This window comes from Triturus cristatus, chromosome 1_1 (genome assembly GCF_964204655.1).
Source record: "Triturus cristatus chromosome 1_1, aTriCri1.1, whole genome shotgun sequence".
In the NCBI taxonomy this organism is placed as follows: domain Eukaryota; kingdom Metazoa; phylum Chordata; class Amphibia; order Caudata; family Salamandridae; genus Triturus; species Triturus cristatus.
The window spans coordinates 72,824,260-72,843,528 of NC_140579.1; the positions used below are offsets into that span (position 1 = coordinate 72,824,260).

Below are 19,269 nucleotides of genomic sequence, written 5' to 3' on the forward strand. Positions count from 1 at the left end.
ACAAAAAACAAAGTACAAATCATAGATAGAAATCTATCAAAAATATTCAAATTCTATTCCTAAAATAACTAATTTGAAGAGGCACTTGCAGTTGGTGAGGTTGCAGTAAGTAGCCAGCACCAGAAACAGCTGTCATTGAAGTCGCATCAGACTGTCAGCCTTGGCTGGCATCCCAAATCATCACGGACCGACCTCCTGGAAGACGCCACAGATTCGAAACACTCACCAAGGGTAGTCATCATGCAATGGGAAAACATATTCAAAGGGCGGCCATCATGCAATCAGTGGCCATCCAGAAATATAAAACAAACACTGGGAAAGACAATCAGTCTTCCCTTTAATAACGGGGTACAGCTCCGCTGCCTTTGGCAGTGCTTGTTAGCTTTTCTGTCATGACAATTGTAAACATATTTCATCCTAAATGGCATCTGGTATAGCAGCACACACATATATGCATGTCAAAGACCATTCCAAGATAGTTGGTGGTGCATCAGCACGCATGCAAACACATAGCCTTCTTGGAATGGTTCTTGACCTATAGGACAAGCATTCCAAGATTACACGTCATGCATGTGCATCCAAGCTCATGCAGGCCATAGCCAGCCTTCTTTATTTTATTATTAGACTTTATTATGAATTTACAATTTCAAGATGGCAGATGGTCCTTTTAGAATAAGTAAATAGGAAATATGTGCATAGGAAGTATTTATGTTACATGAAATGTGTCGACCCTCCTGAAGTATAGCAGTAAGAATGGGTGGTGTTTGTCAAATGAGTGGAAAACCTTGAAGAGTTATTAGACATGTTTTAAAACTGTTTGCCAAACTCATTAAGATCCAGATATCAGTTATTTCTCATTTATCCTCATGTTTTTTTAGATCACAGAATGGTGTATATTTTTTTAATTTTCTTTCTTTTTTCTCTGTCTACCCATTTTCATCTAACTTCTATCTTGTTTCAGCTTCACTCCACCCTACAACTCACATTATATCTCATTTCTCTTTTCTTCCCATGTTGTTAGACCTTCACTTTGTTCCATTCCTTCTCTTTTCTCTTCTCTCTTATTCCCTTTCTCCCACTCAGTTCCTCTTTCATTTCTTCCTCTCTACATTCTACTCTTATACTCCTCTTCCTTGTGACTTCAGTGTTCCTTATTCACCCCTTCACAGGCTTTGAACAAAGGCCAGATACTCTTTTTGAGGAGAGTGGCAAAGGTAGATCTCACCAATATCCAGTTCATGGTCACTGAAGACATGATCCCATCTTTCAGGCTGGTCGTCTACTACTACCTCGCGGACGAGATCGTAGCCAACTCGGTGTGGATGGATGTGGAGGATTCCTGCGAAGGAAGGGTAAAAAAACTTGAAAGGGATGGGGAACTAACACCTTTGCAAGGGAATAGATCTCTTACTTTCTGCAGGGGAGAAGAACGCACTTCCATTAATTTTGTTATTTGGAAAAAGGTATATGATAGCATCTTTATGAAGTTATGAATCGACCAAGATCTGCATTGCTATGAAGAGATCAACAATCTTGTCCCTGCAATTTGTGCTTTGGCAGATAATGGAAATATTAAAAACAGTAAGCCTGCCAGCAATGTTAAAAAGTGAGAAGAATATAAATAAATTGAAAGACCATTGATTACGGGATGATGGGAGAGTTATGTACACTGTATTAGTCCCTGAGTAGAACAGAATAAAGTTAATTGGGTTAAAGTCAATTTGAACTAAAGACTGCTTGATCTACTTGCCCCAAGAATTTAGAGTTCATTTGACCAAAAGGTAAATCTATACATGCAGATTTTATTACGTGTAAATTTACTCCTGCATCTATTTGTAAATCTACATTTGTTTGGTGTTCACCATTTCTGATTGTTGATTTACACCTAAGTGTAAATTACATTTCTCCAGGCACTGAAACCAGAGGGTGGAGGCATCTAAAACTGAACGTACAAGTTTAAAGTTATTACAAGTTACTTTTTTACATGCAAGCTGTGATCTCCAACCCCTGGGCAGAGATCAATACCACATGGGTAGAGGTCTCCACCACTGGGAAAGAGATCTCCAGCACTAGGGCAGAGATCTCATTATGATAAAGTATAGTATACAGTTTAATATTTTAAAAAAAGACATTAAAAATATTTTAATGTAAAATATAATTGTAAATTACTTCAACATGATTATTATTAACCTAGATAATATAATGGAATAAAATGTTAAGGCACATTAACTCATCAAATTAAATTCTTACTAAATCTTCAAATAAATAATGGGGAGAACCTGGCAAGGAATGAAACGCGAAAGCGCTCTATGGGAATGCATACTCGATTGACTGGTAACCTTGGACAAACCTAGATTTCAAGTGCCTACATTTTTATGAGTGGTGAAATATTGCGGGGCGATCTGGGTTGGGAAGAGCCCAACAGCCACCCCTACACACCGGAGTTCCCTCTATGGTCCCTACCTCAGTTCCGGGAAGTAGCACGCATACATGATTGTGTTGCATGGATGGAAACGGGGGTACGTATGCTTGGGGATGTGTCTGACAATGGTACCCTACATACATTTGAAAAGGTAGGTGACGTATATCTCTTTGCCAGAGGTCAGTTCCTGACATTCATTGCAGTGATGGGTGTAGTCGCTGGTACATGGGATTCAATTGGGAATGAAGCCCTAGGTCCAAGGCGCTTCTGGTGATCCTTACTCATGGGAGTGATATGCCAGCGGTGATGTATAATAAACTGGCAATAGCGGGCAGATTGAGAATATCTGAGGATCACTGGTGGCGGTGTCTGGGATATGTGTCTGTGGTATCTAGGAACCCATGCGTCTACTACACTCAAATCAAATGTTTACGTCATACATACCTGTCCATGCAGTGTTTAGGGAAGATGGCTAGGGTAATTGGCACTGGGTGTCCCTGATGTAAAGCAGTGAATGCAAATGTTTTGCCAAATGAATAATTAGAGGCTTTTTGGAGAAAGTGCTTTGTCTCCTTGCAAATGTTATAGGTGGGCAGGTGCAACTGGGGCAAGTCCCATAGTTCAAATGGCATAAACATTCTGCAGGGTTTCTGGGTCTGGCATTGGTTTCGGCGAAGTAGATTATATCCATGTGTTGTAAAGCCGCGCTAGCACCAGAGTCAGAGTATGGTTAAAAGATGTGCACAGTTGAGCGCAAGCTGATGTTGGAACACAAATGGGAATACATAAACGGGCATAGGCGCATAAGACTTAAGACTCATTTATGATCAGGAAGGAAGATTGACAGGATAAATACGCTTATGGCTAATATGATTAATAGTGTGGTTGGTACTATCTTAAGAATAAATGTAACTGCACCATGCCAAATTTTAGAGTACGAATGCCATGCAGAACTTATATAACCGTACCGTGACAGCTGACCACATGGTTCACGATTTATGTGAAGCAAGACATCTTTTCTACCAGCAGATCAGACTAGTTTACTATCAATCATTATCATTGATGGGCACCCATGTCATGTCACAGTGGTTCTGTTTGATGTTATTACAATGTTCCAAACTGTGGTCACTCAGAAGGCAAATTGTCAAGAGTTATAAATACAGTCTAGATTGCGTCATTATGTTTTATTATGCTGTACTGATTATTATGTACCTGTATGGAACTAAAACTTTAATAAAGAGATATTGAACTAAAAAGTCAAAACAAAAATAACAAATGGATTTATAAATATTTTTCAATACAATTAAAAAAATCCACCTTTACTAGCATTTCAATATCAAAATAATATTTAGTAAATGTATTTAAAATAATTGTATTTTTCATTAATAGTTTAATTAAATAAATACAAATATATATTTTTAAATAAAATTATAAAATCCACATTTACTAGCATTTTAATATCAAAATAATATTTAGTAAATGTATTAAAATTAATTGTATTTTTCATTAATAGTTTAATTAAATAAAACATTTTAATAAATATTTTTCAATAAAATTAAAAAATCCACCTTTACTAGCATTTTAATATCAAAATAATATTTAGTAAATGCATTTAAAATAATTGTATTTTTCATTAATAGTTTAATTAAATATTTTTTTTAAAGTGCCTAATATTTAATTTTTCACTTATTGCAATGTTTAACGCTAAAACATTTGAATTAATACACAGATGTGTGTGTGGGATTTATTTTATATTAATTCCTATTAGGTTTTATTTTAAGTCCTTGCTTCCAATTTTTCTATGAGAGTTTGTTGCAGTACCTATGAATGACCATATCTGGTGCTAGACTTACTCCTAGACGGGACTGGAGTACATGTACAACTGTTTTGTGACATTTTAGGCTGTAGTAATTTTAGAAGTGTAGTTTGTGAAAAGTAATGGTCTAATACTTTTGTGGTTGGGTGTTTATGTTAGTATGACCCTCCCTAAATCCCCAACTTAACCCTGCCTAAACCCCTCTTAATTTGTAGTAAGTATTCCTCACTTTCCAGCCACTCCACTTTGTTCCTCCCTCATTTGCTACTAAGGGGCCGATTATGATCTCGCCTTGAAAGTATTCTGACCAAATCGGTTCCGGAATGCTTTCCAGACAACTCAGATCGGAGGAGTCCGACCGAGCGATATGGATGCTTCTAGATGCTTCCGGATGCGATTCGGTCTGACTCCCATTGACTTCAATGGTAGCCTGTGTTCCGAACGAGAACCCAAATCCGATCCAGAGCCCTTCCGAACGGGATCGTAATCAACCCCTAAGTAGTAAACCTAAATGTGAGATTTCCCCTGTATAAAAAGACCAGGGAGGCGGCGGTGGAAATTTACACTTGTCGGCTTGTGAATTGTATTTTGTAGTAAGTAGTGCTGCTATAGTACGACTGTATGTACTACAAAATGTAGTGTGGGCACCATATGGATTTTTTTCAAATTCTTTCTTTTCAGGTACTGAAACTTTTACAGTCCATCTTCTTTTATGTATATAATCATTGTTTTCAGATACATTCCCTGTTATTCTATACCTGTAAATTATTTTAGGTAGGTCCCATATCTGGGGAACCTGGATGAATTAGCTCCTGTGACGTATTTCTTAACACACTCTGTGCCTCTTGAGCATCTGTTTCAGGTGAAGCATCTCACTGCCTCCCAGAGACATACTCCCAACTCCCAACTCCTGTCCATAACTTTTTTTATTATTAAGCTACTTTCACTTGCTGTAAGCCTGGGGTGCCCAACATAAGACCAGGGAGGTCAGATCCATGCCATATATTCAAGTCACAGACATGAGATATATTTACATTCTGTATAATCCTGATCAACTCACATGGATCTTGCCTTACTGAATCAGATCTAGACACACTTGCTGTATTTATTCACTTGACACACAAAAGGTCAGTTGCTCTGATATCAGAAATAAACCTTCCTAATAACATTAAGAACTCAGGTGTATTGCAAAAAATGTCAAGTCAGGCATCTAAATATATATTTTTTAATCCTCTAGCTGCACGTTGAAAGCAATGTGAGGGATGTCTTGAAGCCGGGTGGTTCTTTGAAAGTGACGATCGAGACAGATGACCAAGCGAAGGTCGCCCTCGCTGCTATTGACACTGCTGTCTACATTCTAAACAAGAAGAACAAGCTGACCCAGAAAAAGGTAAGGCAGTCTGATGCTAACCTGTGTGCAGCTTGATAAAGAGAGCACTTTTACAGCACTTGTTCTCCATCACCAGGGCTTCCCTGGCACGTGCTATCACCTAAACCTCCACGATGAAATCACCATCATCAAAACCTCTACTACTCCTATTTTGGCAGATGTTTGTACTACTGCTTCTTGCCAAAGCATCATCATCAGTCCACTGCAATGTCTACTTTGATCACTTAGTGCACCACTACATTGCGAAGCACCATCAGCAGTAACTTTATGATTTCTACTGTGATCACTGAGCACACCATCCATTACCGAACTTTTCAGTACCAGCAACTTTACAATTTCTACGGTGATCGCTGCACACGCACAACTTCCTCGCCTCCCTTTCTGACAACTAACCCAGCTATCAAAAATATCTCTACTATTATTGCTGCTTGTACCACTGTGTCCTGAAAGCTAACTATCATCAGTGCCACTACTAGTAATTGACTAGCTGTCTGAGCTACTTTTCACCACCAACAATAACTTCACTACTTGCATATCGCATCCAATCCCTCTTTTTTCAATCAGTACAATCCACGAAAAACATGTTTGTGTCCTCATTGATTTACCACTATCATGATGACAACACTTCCACTCCTGCTTCTAAAAATTGAATCACCTCCGGACCCTAGTTCCTTCCTCATCTACAAACTCCAGCAATACTACCTGTTTTGCCACCACACACTTTGTTTGTAGGACCTTTACCACCACTATTACCACAACATTTGGTAAGTATACCATTAGATGCATGCTCCTTCCACTGCCACCTTATGGTGCCTGCTCAACCATGGCTAGTTATACTACTTTAACTATCTCAACTTTCTTCATTATCACTGCTTGTACCACCACCTCTACCATTATTGGCACCGTTCCCTTTGTAGACACTCCCTCTATTGCTTTTCTACTACCATCATCCATAATACTATAGCATTCTCCCTAAGTACTTCCCCACACCACTCTGCATCACTACTTATTCACCTATCTTTCACACTGAAGGCCATAATCACTTTCTCGACTGTATATTTCATCCAGCTAATGCTGTTGTCATCATTTGCCCCAAACCCCGCATCTGCTACCACAGTGCAACCATGCACTAATGAATGGATTTACTCTTTGAAAAAGTGCAGGTGGCCTGTGAGCAGGGAATGGGTATTCTAGGGCTGGAAAAGATTGTACATTTGTGAGTATTCACAAACATACATTTTTGTGGGTATTCACATACTACTTGCCACTTTGCAAACAGTACATCTATTTGCATGGTGGTAAGAGGAGTGTAATGCCCCCAAAATTGGTGTACAGGAAGAGGTTTCTCCAGGTCTCTCTAGGAACTTAGTTTAGTTAAGAAAAAAACTAGACAAAGCCATAGAACTGTCAATTTTTTCAAGCATTGGTATTTCTGATGGATTCTTCTACCCATGTGACAATCCCCAGGGCACTAAACTAGATATGGAAACTCAAAAAGTAGTGCTCCTGTGTGTCAGTAGGTGACGCCTTGTTTCTGTGCGCCAACGTTGTCCTGCTCCAGAAGTGTTAATGTTAATGTTCTGTGGTATTTATAAAGCGCATAGCTACTCCATGGAGTGTCCCGGCGCTAACAGGTCCCCCTTGACAGAAAACAGTGTGCAACCTCATCCGACAAAGTCCTCATTACTGAAGGAACAGCCAGGTCTTAAAACTAAGAAGCTCTTGTTCTTGTCTGAGAGAAAGAGGCAGACCATTCCATAGTCTTCCAACTACCACCTGGAATGAGCGTGCCCCCTTCCTAGCCCGAAAGAATTTAGGCACCGGCAGCAAATGTTGGGTCGATGACCTCAAAGTCCTGGCTGGGTATAGGGTGAACTGAGCCTCATATAAGCACCACCCAATCATCCTAACGTCAGCTGCTTTCTTTCTGCTCCTTAAGATGAAGATCAGTATCTCCGCTCGTCTATTTCTTCACTCTGTGAAGTCATTTATTCATTAAAAGATTTTCCAGTGTGCAATGGAACATGTCACCCCCAAGACTGCAGAGTTTAAGCTTCGTAAGAGTTGTTGCAAACAGATGTCTATGACAGATCCCCATGAGGTTTGTTTGGGTTCCGCACATGACTCTAAGGCCTCAACGCTTGCACCGTGATGAATCTGAAGGATATTTGTGATTGCAAAATTCGGCAAGACTCCACTTAGGTCTTGCTACAGGTTGAAGTTGAGAATGTGGAGTTGAAGTATTTTGGTAAGTCCAAGAAGAAACATAAAACTCCAAGAGAGACTGGGCCTCTTCCTGCCACTCTCGTTCTCTGCAGAAGGTGCCAGGGAGTCACCATGACTCCAGGTCTCGCTCTCATTCCTCAGAAGAGCCAAATCTGACTTTGATTCCAATGCATCCTGTGTTCCTGGGTCTATCAACAATGCTGCAGCAAGTCAAAGCCTTTCGAGAGGCCATGCAGCACATCTTTGGCACCCTTCCGTCACTCTTTGGCACACCTTCAGACTCCAAGGATATGCAGAGGCCTCCAGTCATGTTACTGTCGATTAGTCCTCCTTTGGTGCTTGTTGTAATTTGGTCCTGCCTCCCTCCTCCGTTTCCCCCCTCCTCTACCTCGCCTTATGGGCTTGCCCATCTTAGAATGTTGGAGCTGGCGCTCCTCTTAGAATGTTGGCATTCTCGTGTGAGAGGCCGTAGGATCCGCTGTAATAAACAGGAACCTCTTCATCTTTTGTCTCCTGAATTCTGTTTACAACAGTGCTGTTGGTACCCTTTGAACAGAGTTCGAGTTCCACAACATCATTGATGGTGATTTTGGATATGTGCCAAAGTCTGCGCTGGTCCAACGGATGTCAACAACAGCATCAACTTTGAACGAAATCAAAATATGGCACAGCCAATACTCAGTCCCTTAGACCCTATTCTACCGCGTGGTTGTGCACTGAAAATACAGCATCCCAAGCAAATAAATAGATCCTAAACACACAATATTAGTATAGGGGTTGGAAGCCACCTGAAGAAATGAACAATGGTTGTCAAGCTGTTATCTCAGCAGGAGTTTGGTAATGGTATCTTGTAATCAGACAATGCATTACTTACGAATGCCTTTCTCTTCAAACCCCTGCATGCAGGTTTTCCAGGCCATGAACGAGTACGACCTCGGCTGCACGATGGGGAATGGCAAAGATTTTGACGGTGTCTTTAAGGATGCCGGTCTCTCATTCATATCCAGTCAGACCGCCTCAACACTCCGTGAAGGTAAGGTCTTCTGACCATGTTGTCAGTCACAGATACATCTCTCAATCAGCGTTCACTCTATTTATTTTCCCTGTGTGCAGCAGTGAATGGTCTCTGTGCACTGCAACCAAGGCCATGTGGTTCACAAACATGTGACAACTCGCTAATCAAGCGATTGAGGTCCCAGAATCAGTGTTATTTGCCAGAAAGTATATAATTCACCCTTTAACACAAGATGGCACCTTAGTGTTGACCCCTTGTCTGACGCTTAGCCCTTCCGCAACCATCCATTGATGAGTCAATAGAGGACACTGCAGAATGTTAACAGATTATTTAGTGAGTATTGTATTGTAATTAGATTTATATAGCGCTTACTAGCCCTAACAAGTTGTTGAAGTCCTTTATGCAAAGCAGGACTCAGCTTCGGAACCGAAGTAAGAGGTTCATCCAGTGGTTATTGTTGGTGTAGGGGTTAGTCTAGTTCTCTCAAGGAGACCATTCCTAGTCTCCATGTCAGCTCCAGTGTCTTGGAGGTTATGTTATGTCAATAGGGGAGCTGGAGCGCATTAGGTATTGCTAGGTTGCATGGGCTGACCTTCGAAGAAGGGCAGGTGGTGATATTTATGATTTCACAAAAACAGTAATAGAGATGAAGCCAACTATGCACAAGACTTGGAGTAGGCTGTACTCCGAGGGGAGGCATGCAGAAGAGGGAGGGCAAGGAGAGGGCCATTCAAAGTCAAAAGGAGGGAAGGTGACCGTCGGAAATTTTAAGACAAGGTCAACATTTTTAAGCAGGGTTTTAAGCACAGGGGGTAGACTTTTGAGAGAGCTTGCAATCCGAGGATGCAAAACTGTAAAAAGAAACATCATATTTGCCTGTGAGATAGTTCTATATTGGGCACCTTTGATAGGCCATAGAATCAGGTGAACAGTCAGTCTACTTCTAGGCTATTGCTGGAGCACTGCTTCAGTACGGACAGCTGATCAGCTGAGGGGTTGCAAGTGTAAAGTAACGGCTGACAGCAGAGATAAGGAACTGTCAAGCACTTTAGACTGCACTATATTGATGCAATACTCTCATTATCAAAGCAACGTGAAAGAATATATAAGGTAAATAATGCAAACCTCAAAAGGAGATTCTGCAATTACTGCAGCCATATCTTCTGATGTTAACCCTTAAAATTTGCCTCACAAATGCTTTGCCTACATATGAACGGAAGGCATTTGGATGTCCCAGGTTTAGCGTGGCACAGGATAGAGGTGAGAATAGCTTCGCAGACAGTGAAAGTGCATTGCCTGCATTACTGTAGCTGGAGTGAGGAGACCCAGACACTGAAGTGAGGAGGGAGAGACTGGGCCACTTTAATAAAATTCAATGGCGCTGTTTATTTAACAAGGAGATGCAGATTCGTCTGTCTGAGCTGCAGTTTGTTGTTCAAGGTGAGGAGGTTTCTAGGTCATATAAGTTATTTGTCTGATAATTGCTTCAGGAAGGAGGACGACAGCCATGTGCCCATGTTGTGGGTGCTCCAGGTCAGAGATAGCCCCAATGCTTCCTGCTGTGAGGTACACCACTTTGGACAAAGAATGTTTCTCAAGGGCAGCCGAAGAAAGGTATCAATAGTCCCAATCTAACACAGAGCTCATGTAGGGAAACGGGCAGTACATGTAGAGGACCAGGCATATGATGTGGGGTGCAGGATTTCATTTCTACTCCTAGGAGTGAAATCAGTTACATGGACCTGGGCCGGTGTGATACCTGTGCACTAGGAGGGGAGAGGCAAAGACTTTCTGTGTTACCACCATCCTATTAAGAACTTCAGGGGCATATTATCAAGCACAGCGTTAAAATTATCGCCGCTTTAGTGGCAAAAAACTGCCAGCCGTAGTGCTGTAGAGTCCTGCTCCGCGTCTCGAAGATTATTTGACATCAGCGTTACGCTGATAGCCAGCACGTTCATAGCATCCCACTATAATTACCATATTCACTATCTTACTGCTCAGAAGATGATTGCACATGTTCATTCATGTCAATGTAACTAAATACATGTTTGAATCGTGCCTTCAGTTTCGATTTTTGTTAAAGTATTCTGTATTTATATGCAAATTGGCAAAGGTTTTCAATCAATCAATCAATCACTGCATTTGTAAAGCGCGCTACATACCCGAGAGGGTCTCAAAGCGCTGGGGAGGGGGGGTGCTACTGGTCGAAGAGCCAGGTTTTGTAAACTTATTGAACAGTGCACAGTGTATATGACCACGTCGGTTTGTGTTTTCCCTGCTTTATACAAGATGCTTGACCCGGCAGCAAGCGTTACACTGTTGCACCCTTGTTATTAATTAGAATAGCCAGTACACAGGTTCAAACAGGTGTGCACCTCCTAATATATTCATCAAATGCCAAAGATAAGGACTTACATCTTGTCCGTGTTCAACTTGAGGCAGTTGTCTTTCACCCATTTTGTTAAGTTCTTCATGCCGTTGAGGAAGTTGGTCTTTGTCTGGGTGGGGTTGGCTGAGAGTGATAGGATAGGATAGGATTGGTAAAGCGCACTATACCCGAAGGAGTCAAGCCGCTGGGCAGACAAAAACAAGGGGAAAAAAGCACAACAGCAGATTAAGAGGGGAATAGCCTTGTTTTCAGGAGTTTCCTGAAAGCTGAAAGAGGGCTTGCGTTGGCAATGGCAGGGGGAGTGAGATCAAAAGTTTGGCAGCGGCAACCGAAAAGGAGCAGCCGCCCCATCTGGATCTGCGAAATCTGGGCGAGACCAGTTTGTTCTGAGTGGATGATCTCAGAGTCCTCCTTGGAGTATACCATTGAAACAAAGATTTGAGTTGGGGCGAGCCTTTGCTATGCATGGCTTTATGTACCGTGCTTAAGACCTTGAGTGAAATACGCTCCCTGATAGGGAGCCAGTGTAAGGTACGGATCCCTTCTCTGGCAGACTGATGTTTGGGAATAATTAAAATCAGTCTTGCCGCTGAGTTCTGTACCACCTGGAGTTTATTCAGTGATGTTGCAGTGATATTAAGGTATAGGGCATTGCAGTAATCAAGACGAAAGGTAATCAGTGCGATAATGGTGGGCCGATGTAGTTCCGAGGGAATGAATGGAAGCGCCTTTCTGAGGGTTGTTAAAATATAGAAACATGTACTAACTGTACTATTCACTTGGGCATCAAAAGTCAGGCCCTCATCAAAGTTTACCCCCAGATTTTTAGAGTTTTTACCAGGGCTGGAAGAGATCCACATTCTGAATGCCACCAGGCATTAGACCAGACGGAGTTCTGTGGTCCAAAAACTAGGACCTGGGTCTTTTCTGTGTTGATCTCTAGAGAGTTTCCTTCATCCAACGATTAAAAAGAGTAGGGCTAAGCGAGGAGCCCTGAGGGATCCCGCATGGGAGAGCAAAAGCTATTGTTCTGAAGCCTCCAAAACTGACTGTGTGCACTCTATCTGTTAAAAAGGAATGAAGAAGCTGCAGGGCTTTTCCCGTGACCCCCCACTTCCCGCAAATGTTGGACCATGCACGCTGGGAAGACGGTGTCGAATGCTGCCGATAAATCAAGCAGAATCAACACTGCCGAGCCCCCTTGGTCTACCTGCAACCGAATGCAGTCAGTGGCTGCAATAAGGGCAGATTCGGTGCTGTGACCGGCGCGGGATCCATTCTGGGAACGATCTAAGATTTCCTGTGAGTCAATATACTTCCTCAGTTCATTATTAATGAATTTCTCCAGGATTTTTGCCAGGGCAGGAAGGAGGGGAATAGGATGGAAATTCTTTAGCTCCAAGGGATCAGCATTGAGTTTCTTAAGGAGAGGGAGAACAATAGCTTCCTTCCAGATAGCTGGGTAGCAGCCGGATAAAAGTATTCCATTGAATACCTCGCACAGGAAATTAGCTGCTGGTCCTGGGGCCAGTTGAAGTGCGGAGGGCATGCAAGGGTCGGAGGGTGCTCCGGATTTAAGACCGAGGAGAAAAAGTGAGAGGTTGTCATCGGTGTATGAGCTGATGTTGATGTTGTGTGATTTGACGATGTCTGCGAGTGGAGTCATGTAGATGTTGAAGAGGGTGGGGCTTAGAGATGAGCCTTGGGGTACCCCACAGATGGTGGCCTTGGCGTGCAAGGAGATGGGAGGGGACTCTTTGGGTACGTCCTGTGAGGAAGAACGCCATCCATCTGAGAGTGTGGCCTGTGATTCCGATCTGGCAACGTTGCTGGATGAGTGTGTGGTGTGACACTGTGTTGAAAGCTGCAGAGAGGTCCAGGAGGATGAGGGCTGCTGTTTCACCTCTATCTAGTATATAGGAGCATAGAGTAGAGTATCATAGAGTAGGGTGGAGTAGAGTGAAGTGGCTTAGAGTACAGGGGAGTTGCATGGAGTGGAATAGCGTAGAGTAGAGTGGCGTAGAATAGAGTGATGTGGCGTGGCGTAGAGTGGTGTAGAGTAGCATGGCATAGAGTAAAGTAGTTTAGTAGAGTGGCAGAGTAGAGTGGCATAGAGTAGAGTAGAGTGATGTAGAGTGGTGTGGCGTTGAGTGGTGTAGAGTGGAGTAGAAAAGCACTGTGTAGAGTTAAGTGGCAAAGACTAAAGTGGAGTGGAGTAGCGTGGCGTTGAGTGGCATGGAGTGGAATAGAGTGGAGTGGTGTAGAGTGGAGTGCAGTAGTATAGGGTAGAGTGGCACAGAGTAGGACATTTGTGGTTGTAAGGTGTCAATAGAGACAGCAGATAGGATGAAAGAAGCATAAATTAGAAGCTGTATACCGGTGTTAAAAGTAGGAAAGCACATTGCACATCCAGGAATAATGCTGAAACGCTTTTAAAATAAAATAAAATAAAATAAAAAAATAGCATGTTGCAAAAAGCTGAGGAAGTACAAAGACGAGGAAGAACACATATGTGGTCCATGCTCCAGAGAAGAGCTAAGACTAGAAAGGAAGGGAAGCCTACGGGAGCTAAACAATTGAAGATTGTAAATGAAAGTGAGAATGAAAACAACTAGTGGTATGCTGTGGGCTGGTTGTAAGCCAGCTGAATTGTAAACAATACATATCACAGCACAACACATGCTCTGTGTAGGGGAGACCCAAAAACCCCACCACCCGTTCCTTAAAACATGGCACAATTAACATAATGAATTACCAATTAATTACTTAATAATAATTAACAAGCAATTGATACATAATTATTAATACATTAATTCCCACAATTACCCTATAAATTATAAAATAAAAAATATTAATATATAACAAATATTAATACATTTATTAAAATTAAATTACTTCCCACCCTAATCCTCTATAAACCCTCAACCTGCTCCCCAAAAAATGACACAATTAACATAATTAGCAATGAATTAACAATAATTAACAACCAATTGATAAAAAACTAATAATAAATTAATTCCTACAGTTAACAGTATAAAACATAAATTAAATAAATATTAATGATTACAAAATATTGATAATTTGATTATAATCAAATTACTTCTCATCCTTTTCCCCTATAAACCCAAAACCTGTTGCTAAGAAAATTACACCATTAATATAATTACCAATAAATTAAATAATAACAATTAACAACCAATTAATATTTAATTAATAATAAATTAATTCCCACAATTAACACTATAAAATCTAAATGAAATAAATAATATAAATGCAAAATCTAATTACCATAAAATGAATAACTGCTAAAAATTGAACACATATATTAAAAAACCAAAGCAATACTTATACAAAAAAATAGATCACATACTTTTAAAATACATACTAAAATACATAACACTAATTAAAAAAATCGATTTTTTAAACAACTATATTTTTGCAAACGATATTAATGACTACGATATTTTCAAAAACGATATGTCTTACCTTAAAGTCGATATTCTTGATCACAATATTCTTGCTTTCAATATTTCTTTATCATGATATTTCCAACTCGATATTTGTGCATTTCGACATTTAAAACTCGATCTTCTGTCTGTGGACCACAGGGAACATCTCACAAGGGGAGCTTTATCTACTGCAATTGTCATCCTCCCTCAGGCCATATCTCCTAAGTCTGAGTGGTGTGTAGTATGTTTGATGGAGGAACTTAAAATGAATAATGAGTACATTTCAATTTGGGGTGAGCTCCCCTGTTTGTGTGCAGCAGAATGTCCATTCCGCTTGTGTGAGGGGTGTATCTAGAACCTCATTCCATTTGTCCCTGAGGGAGTTGCTGGACTGGGCTTTGTCAAGGTGCGATGCGTTATAGAGCCTGGTGACTAGTTTCTGTCTAGTTGGAGTAGTCAGAAATATCTGAAGTGCTGACAATGCCGGGGGTTCCTCCGGGAACTGTGGATGTAGACTGGGAATAGATGGGCACAGAATCAGATACGCAAAATGTAGTAATCCAGAGCCATGACCTATTTGGGCCATGGTTGTCCATTGAATATACTTTCGGTCCGGGAACATGTCAACAACTTCACTATTAAGCTTAGCTCCTTGGATTCCTTCGTGACTGATATTGCTGGTTGGTGATCTAACGGTAATGCCTTCCCATATAGTGGGGTTTTGCGTGCAGGGTGTCGTGCATGGGATGAGGGGAACTACAAAAGATTTGTCCAATTTATACTTAGGCTTGACAGTCACTCAAACCAAAAGTATTACTGAATGATCGAGTCCAGATATGTTTCCGGTTCCTGAACATGTACGGCCATATTGTCTGCATACATTGAGATCGCTATGGGGCGAGGTATAAAGCATAGTGCAGACGCAGCGTGTCACTGGCGTATAACACATGCCAGGGGTTCCAGCGCTAGGGTGAAAAGGATCGACGACAGTGGGCAGCCTTGTCTTGTGCATCTGTGTATGGGTATTGCCTCAAATGTGACTCTGTTCACCCTGAGTCGTGCCAAGGGGTCTGTATATAGTAGGTAGACCCAACGAAGAAAGGCGTGTGGCACCACCCAACCGGAGGAAAATGGTGAACATGTAGGACCATTGGATCGAGTGAAAGGTTTTTGCGGCGTCTAATAAGACCGCAGCGGCTTTCAAAGAGGGGTGGAGCTGGGTGAATAATGCAAATATGGTGCGCAGATTTTGCGCTGTTGAGCGGTTGGGAATGAAGCCATATCTATATTAATTATTGACAGCAGCCAATATGAAGAGCATTGGTTCGGGGGCTAATCTGGCTTTAAAATCGTTATCAGGAGGGCCTCCCTAAATGACGGGGGAGCACTTGCCTATCGTATGCTTCTGCAAATACCCTAAGCGATTTCGGGGCCTAAAGATCTGCATATTCCTTATAAAATTCCACCAAGACAGGTTGCGTCAGGTATTCTCTCTGGCCATCTGTCAACCATGCCTTGGCAATATCGCCCATATATTGCGAGGTCTCGGCTGCTGTCGCTCCCTCGCAAGAGCTGTATATTGAGCATAGAACTCGGAGAATTCCGCCCCAACTGAGGGGGTGCCATAGCAGGGTATTCAGTTGAGCCAGATCACCTCAGTTACATTGGACTGTGCCCATGGAGCTTTCAGTGACATGGCCAAGTGGCATTCTGGTCTGCCGGCTTCCCATACACCCGCGTCACAGGTCTGCGGCACATATGGTGCATTTTCTGCTCTGCTAGAGCCTCATATTCGGAGATTTGCGTCCTTATATTTGCCAAGGTTCTTATTTGTGGGTCGCTCTCGTACTCTCGCTCCAACTTCTGCAGGTTGCCGTCCAGTTTCTGTAACTGGGTGAGGATGTCCTTTAAAATCCCTGCATGCGTTCCCATGCACACCCCCCGGATGGTGGCCTTGAATGCTTCCCCCCAAAGGACCCCAACGCTGTCGACCAAGTCTGTATTTATGTTAAAGTATTCCACTATAGCCTTGCTCACTGTGTCTCGGAAAGCTGGATCTAATAGCTCAGTGGGGTGCAGACGTCATTGGAACTGTCTAGGTGCTTGTGTTGGGATAAACAGTGTCAACAAAACCATGGTGTGATCTGATAGCGTTTTAGTCAAGTGACGTATATTTTGCACCCATGTGTTCACCTCCCTTGTTCCGAGTCAATAATCTAAGCGAGACCAGGAACCATGGGTCGCTGAGGTGTAGGTATTCTCCCTTCCACTCGGATGTCTCCAGATGTCTATTAGGCCAAAGTCATCCATTTCATTGCACATCAGCTGCTCTGCCTGTTTCCCCCTAATCTCCCTTTTCACTGATCTGTCCATGTTCGGATCCAAATATAAATTTAGGTTGTCTCCTTATATGGTCGCTGAGGGCTGTAGTGCCCTTAGCCGGCGCCAAAAGTGCGCATAGAACTCTGGTCCGTCCACTTTGGGACCATAGGTATTAATAATATTCAACAATGTGCCACAGAGCACGCCCTGTACTATCGCATGCCGGGCATTTTCATCAATCTCGGAATATATTGCCGCGAATGGGACCCCCTTTTTAATCAATAGCTTGAACCCCCTGGTGTAGTTAGAGTAAGAAGAGGCCACTCGGTAACCCACCCATCTGGCTCCTGTCGTCTCTGCCGCTTTGCCTCTGAGGTGCGACTCCTGCAACAGCGCTATTTGTACCTTATGCCTATCTTGGTAGGCTAGCACTTGTCTAATTTTTGGGGGGTTATTAAGCCCCCACACATTCAATGTTATTAAATGTAGTGGTTCAACTTGTGGTGTTTTACCCATCTGCTTTAGCTGCGTACCCTTGTGTGTGTCTGGTTCATTTTGATCACAGCTTCACATCTGGCAGTTTCAGCCATCATAAATCTGTAGGCTTTTAACATAAAACTAACAACACTCCCTCCCCCTCCCACTTCAGCATCCCAACCATGCTAAAGGCATCATCCTTAAATACCTGAACGTCCCAAATACAGTGCATTAATAGACTATACCGTAATCGAGATATAAGACCCCCATGAACGATAACTCAAGTGGGGATCACCCAAGGGGGGCAGCTAGTCGCTCAGCGTAACCTCCTGGTAGATGGAGGCAACAAGGGAGCTCATGCACCACTGTCTATTCGTGAGACGAGCAGCTGAGCAGGTTGGGCGGGTAGGCCGTGTGTGCAGCCTTTAATGACTCATCTATCTCAAGGCCTTAAACATTGTCTCTTGCCACACCATTCCTATTCAGTACAGTACTTACAGACCCTTCAGATCTCACACAGGGTGGTCCTTGTTCACACAGGATCTTGTATTCTGTACAGCCGTCCGCTCAGATTTAATCCGCTAGTTGACTGTTCACCTAGACGTGAAGCCATCTGCTGGGGTATCTGACCTGGGGCCCCTCAGTCCTCCTGTTCCTGGGCGGGCCGTTGGGTCCCCGTAATCTGCTTCACTTATTCCTTTGCCGCTTTTTGGAGGTGGAGCATATCTTTTGTGTGCCCTTGTAGTCGATCTTAAGTTTGGCTGGATATAACATAGCATACTCGATGCCCTCTTTTTGCAATTTCTTCTTTACTTGGAGGTATTCCCTGCGAGCGGCCTGTACCAACGCCATAAAATCTGGGAAAAATTAAAGGGCATTCCCTTGATATTGGATCTCCTGCCGTTCTCTGAACTGGTGTAGTACCACATCCCCATCTCCGTAGTTCAAAAGGCACACAACAATGGGGCGCAGAGGAGCTCCAGGGGGAGGCCTCGCCATCAGCGATCTGTGCGCTCTGTCTACCACCAACACATGCGAAAACTGCCTGGTATAAAAGATCTCCTTCAGCAAGCGATCTACTTCCATGTTTCCTGTGTTGGTGGTTTCCGGAACCCCCATATTCCGCAGGTTATTCCGTATAGATCTAGCTTCGATATCCTCGTTTTTTAGCTTAGATCACCTCCAGGACCTTCTCCATGTTTAAGCATTACTCTTGAGTGCTGCGGAGTGTGTCTTTGTTGTGGATATATGTTGCTCTGTCTCCATTATCCTGGCCGATTGCTTATCCCGTTTGGTCACCATATGATCAATGCATAGGTTTAGCTTGTTGATTTTCCTGTCAATACATTGTAGGCTCTGCTGCATCACCGCCAGCATGGAGGCCAGCCCCAATGAGCTCTGGGGTTGAATGTCCTGTTCCGAGTCTGATATTGCTTCCCTGCTGGGTTTGGCCGCTCTCATGGTTTCAAATGTTAGTCGGGATTGCTTCTTATCTGTTTTGCCCATGGTGGAGTTCTCTGCGTCCAGTGGACAGGCTTTGCAGCAGTGTATGTGTTGCAGTGGCCTTGTCGGATTACGATCATCCTCCTGCACCACCTCTCACTCACTGGTTCTGCGCGGAGGCTAGACCCCGCCCCCTGTAGCCAGCGCGAGTTATGCAGATTCAAGAGTTAGGCTGAGGCGGGCCCAGGGTAGTTTTTGATGGTGTGTTGTGGAGGTGCGCACTCCCTTGTCTTCCACAGCGGCGTGTTATTTCAGGC

General features: G+C 42.8%; 1 protein-coding gene across 1 annotated transcript in view; it reads left to right on the forward strand.

The window, feature by feature from the left end:
• LOC146869469 (complement C4-like) overlaps nucleotides 1–19,269 on the forward strand; it is a 520,274-nt gene that overhangs the window by 260,383 nt on the left and 240,622 nt on the right. The window contains exons 13-15 of the mRNA XM_085599862.1: nucleotides 1,170–1,352; nucleotides 5,476–5,628; nucleotides 8,761–8,887. Of these exons, the coding sequence (XP_085455988.1) occupies nucleotides 1,170–1,352; nucleotides 5,476–5,628; nucleotides 8,761–8,887 (463 nt within the window). The remainder of the gene's footprint in view (nucleotides 1–1,169; nucleotides 1,353–5,475; nucleotides 5,629–8,760; nucleotides 8,888–19,269) is intronic.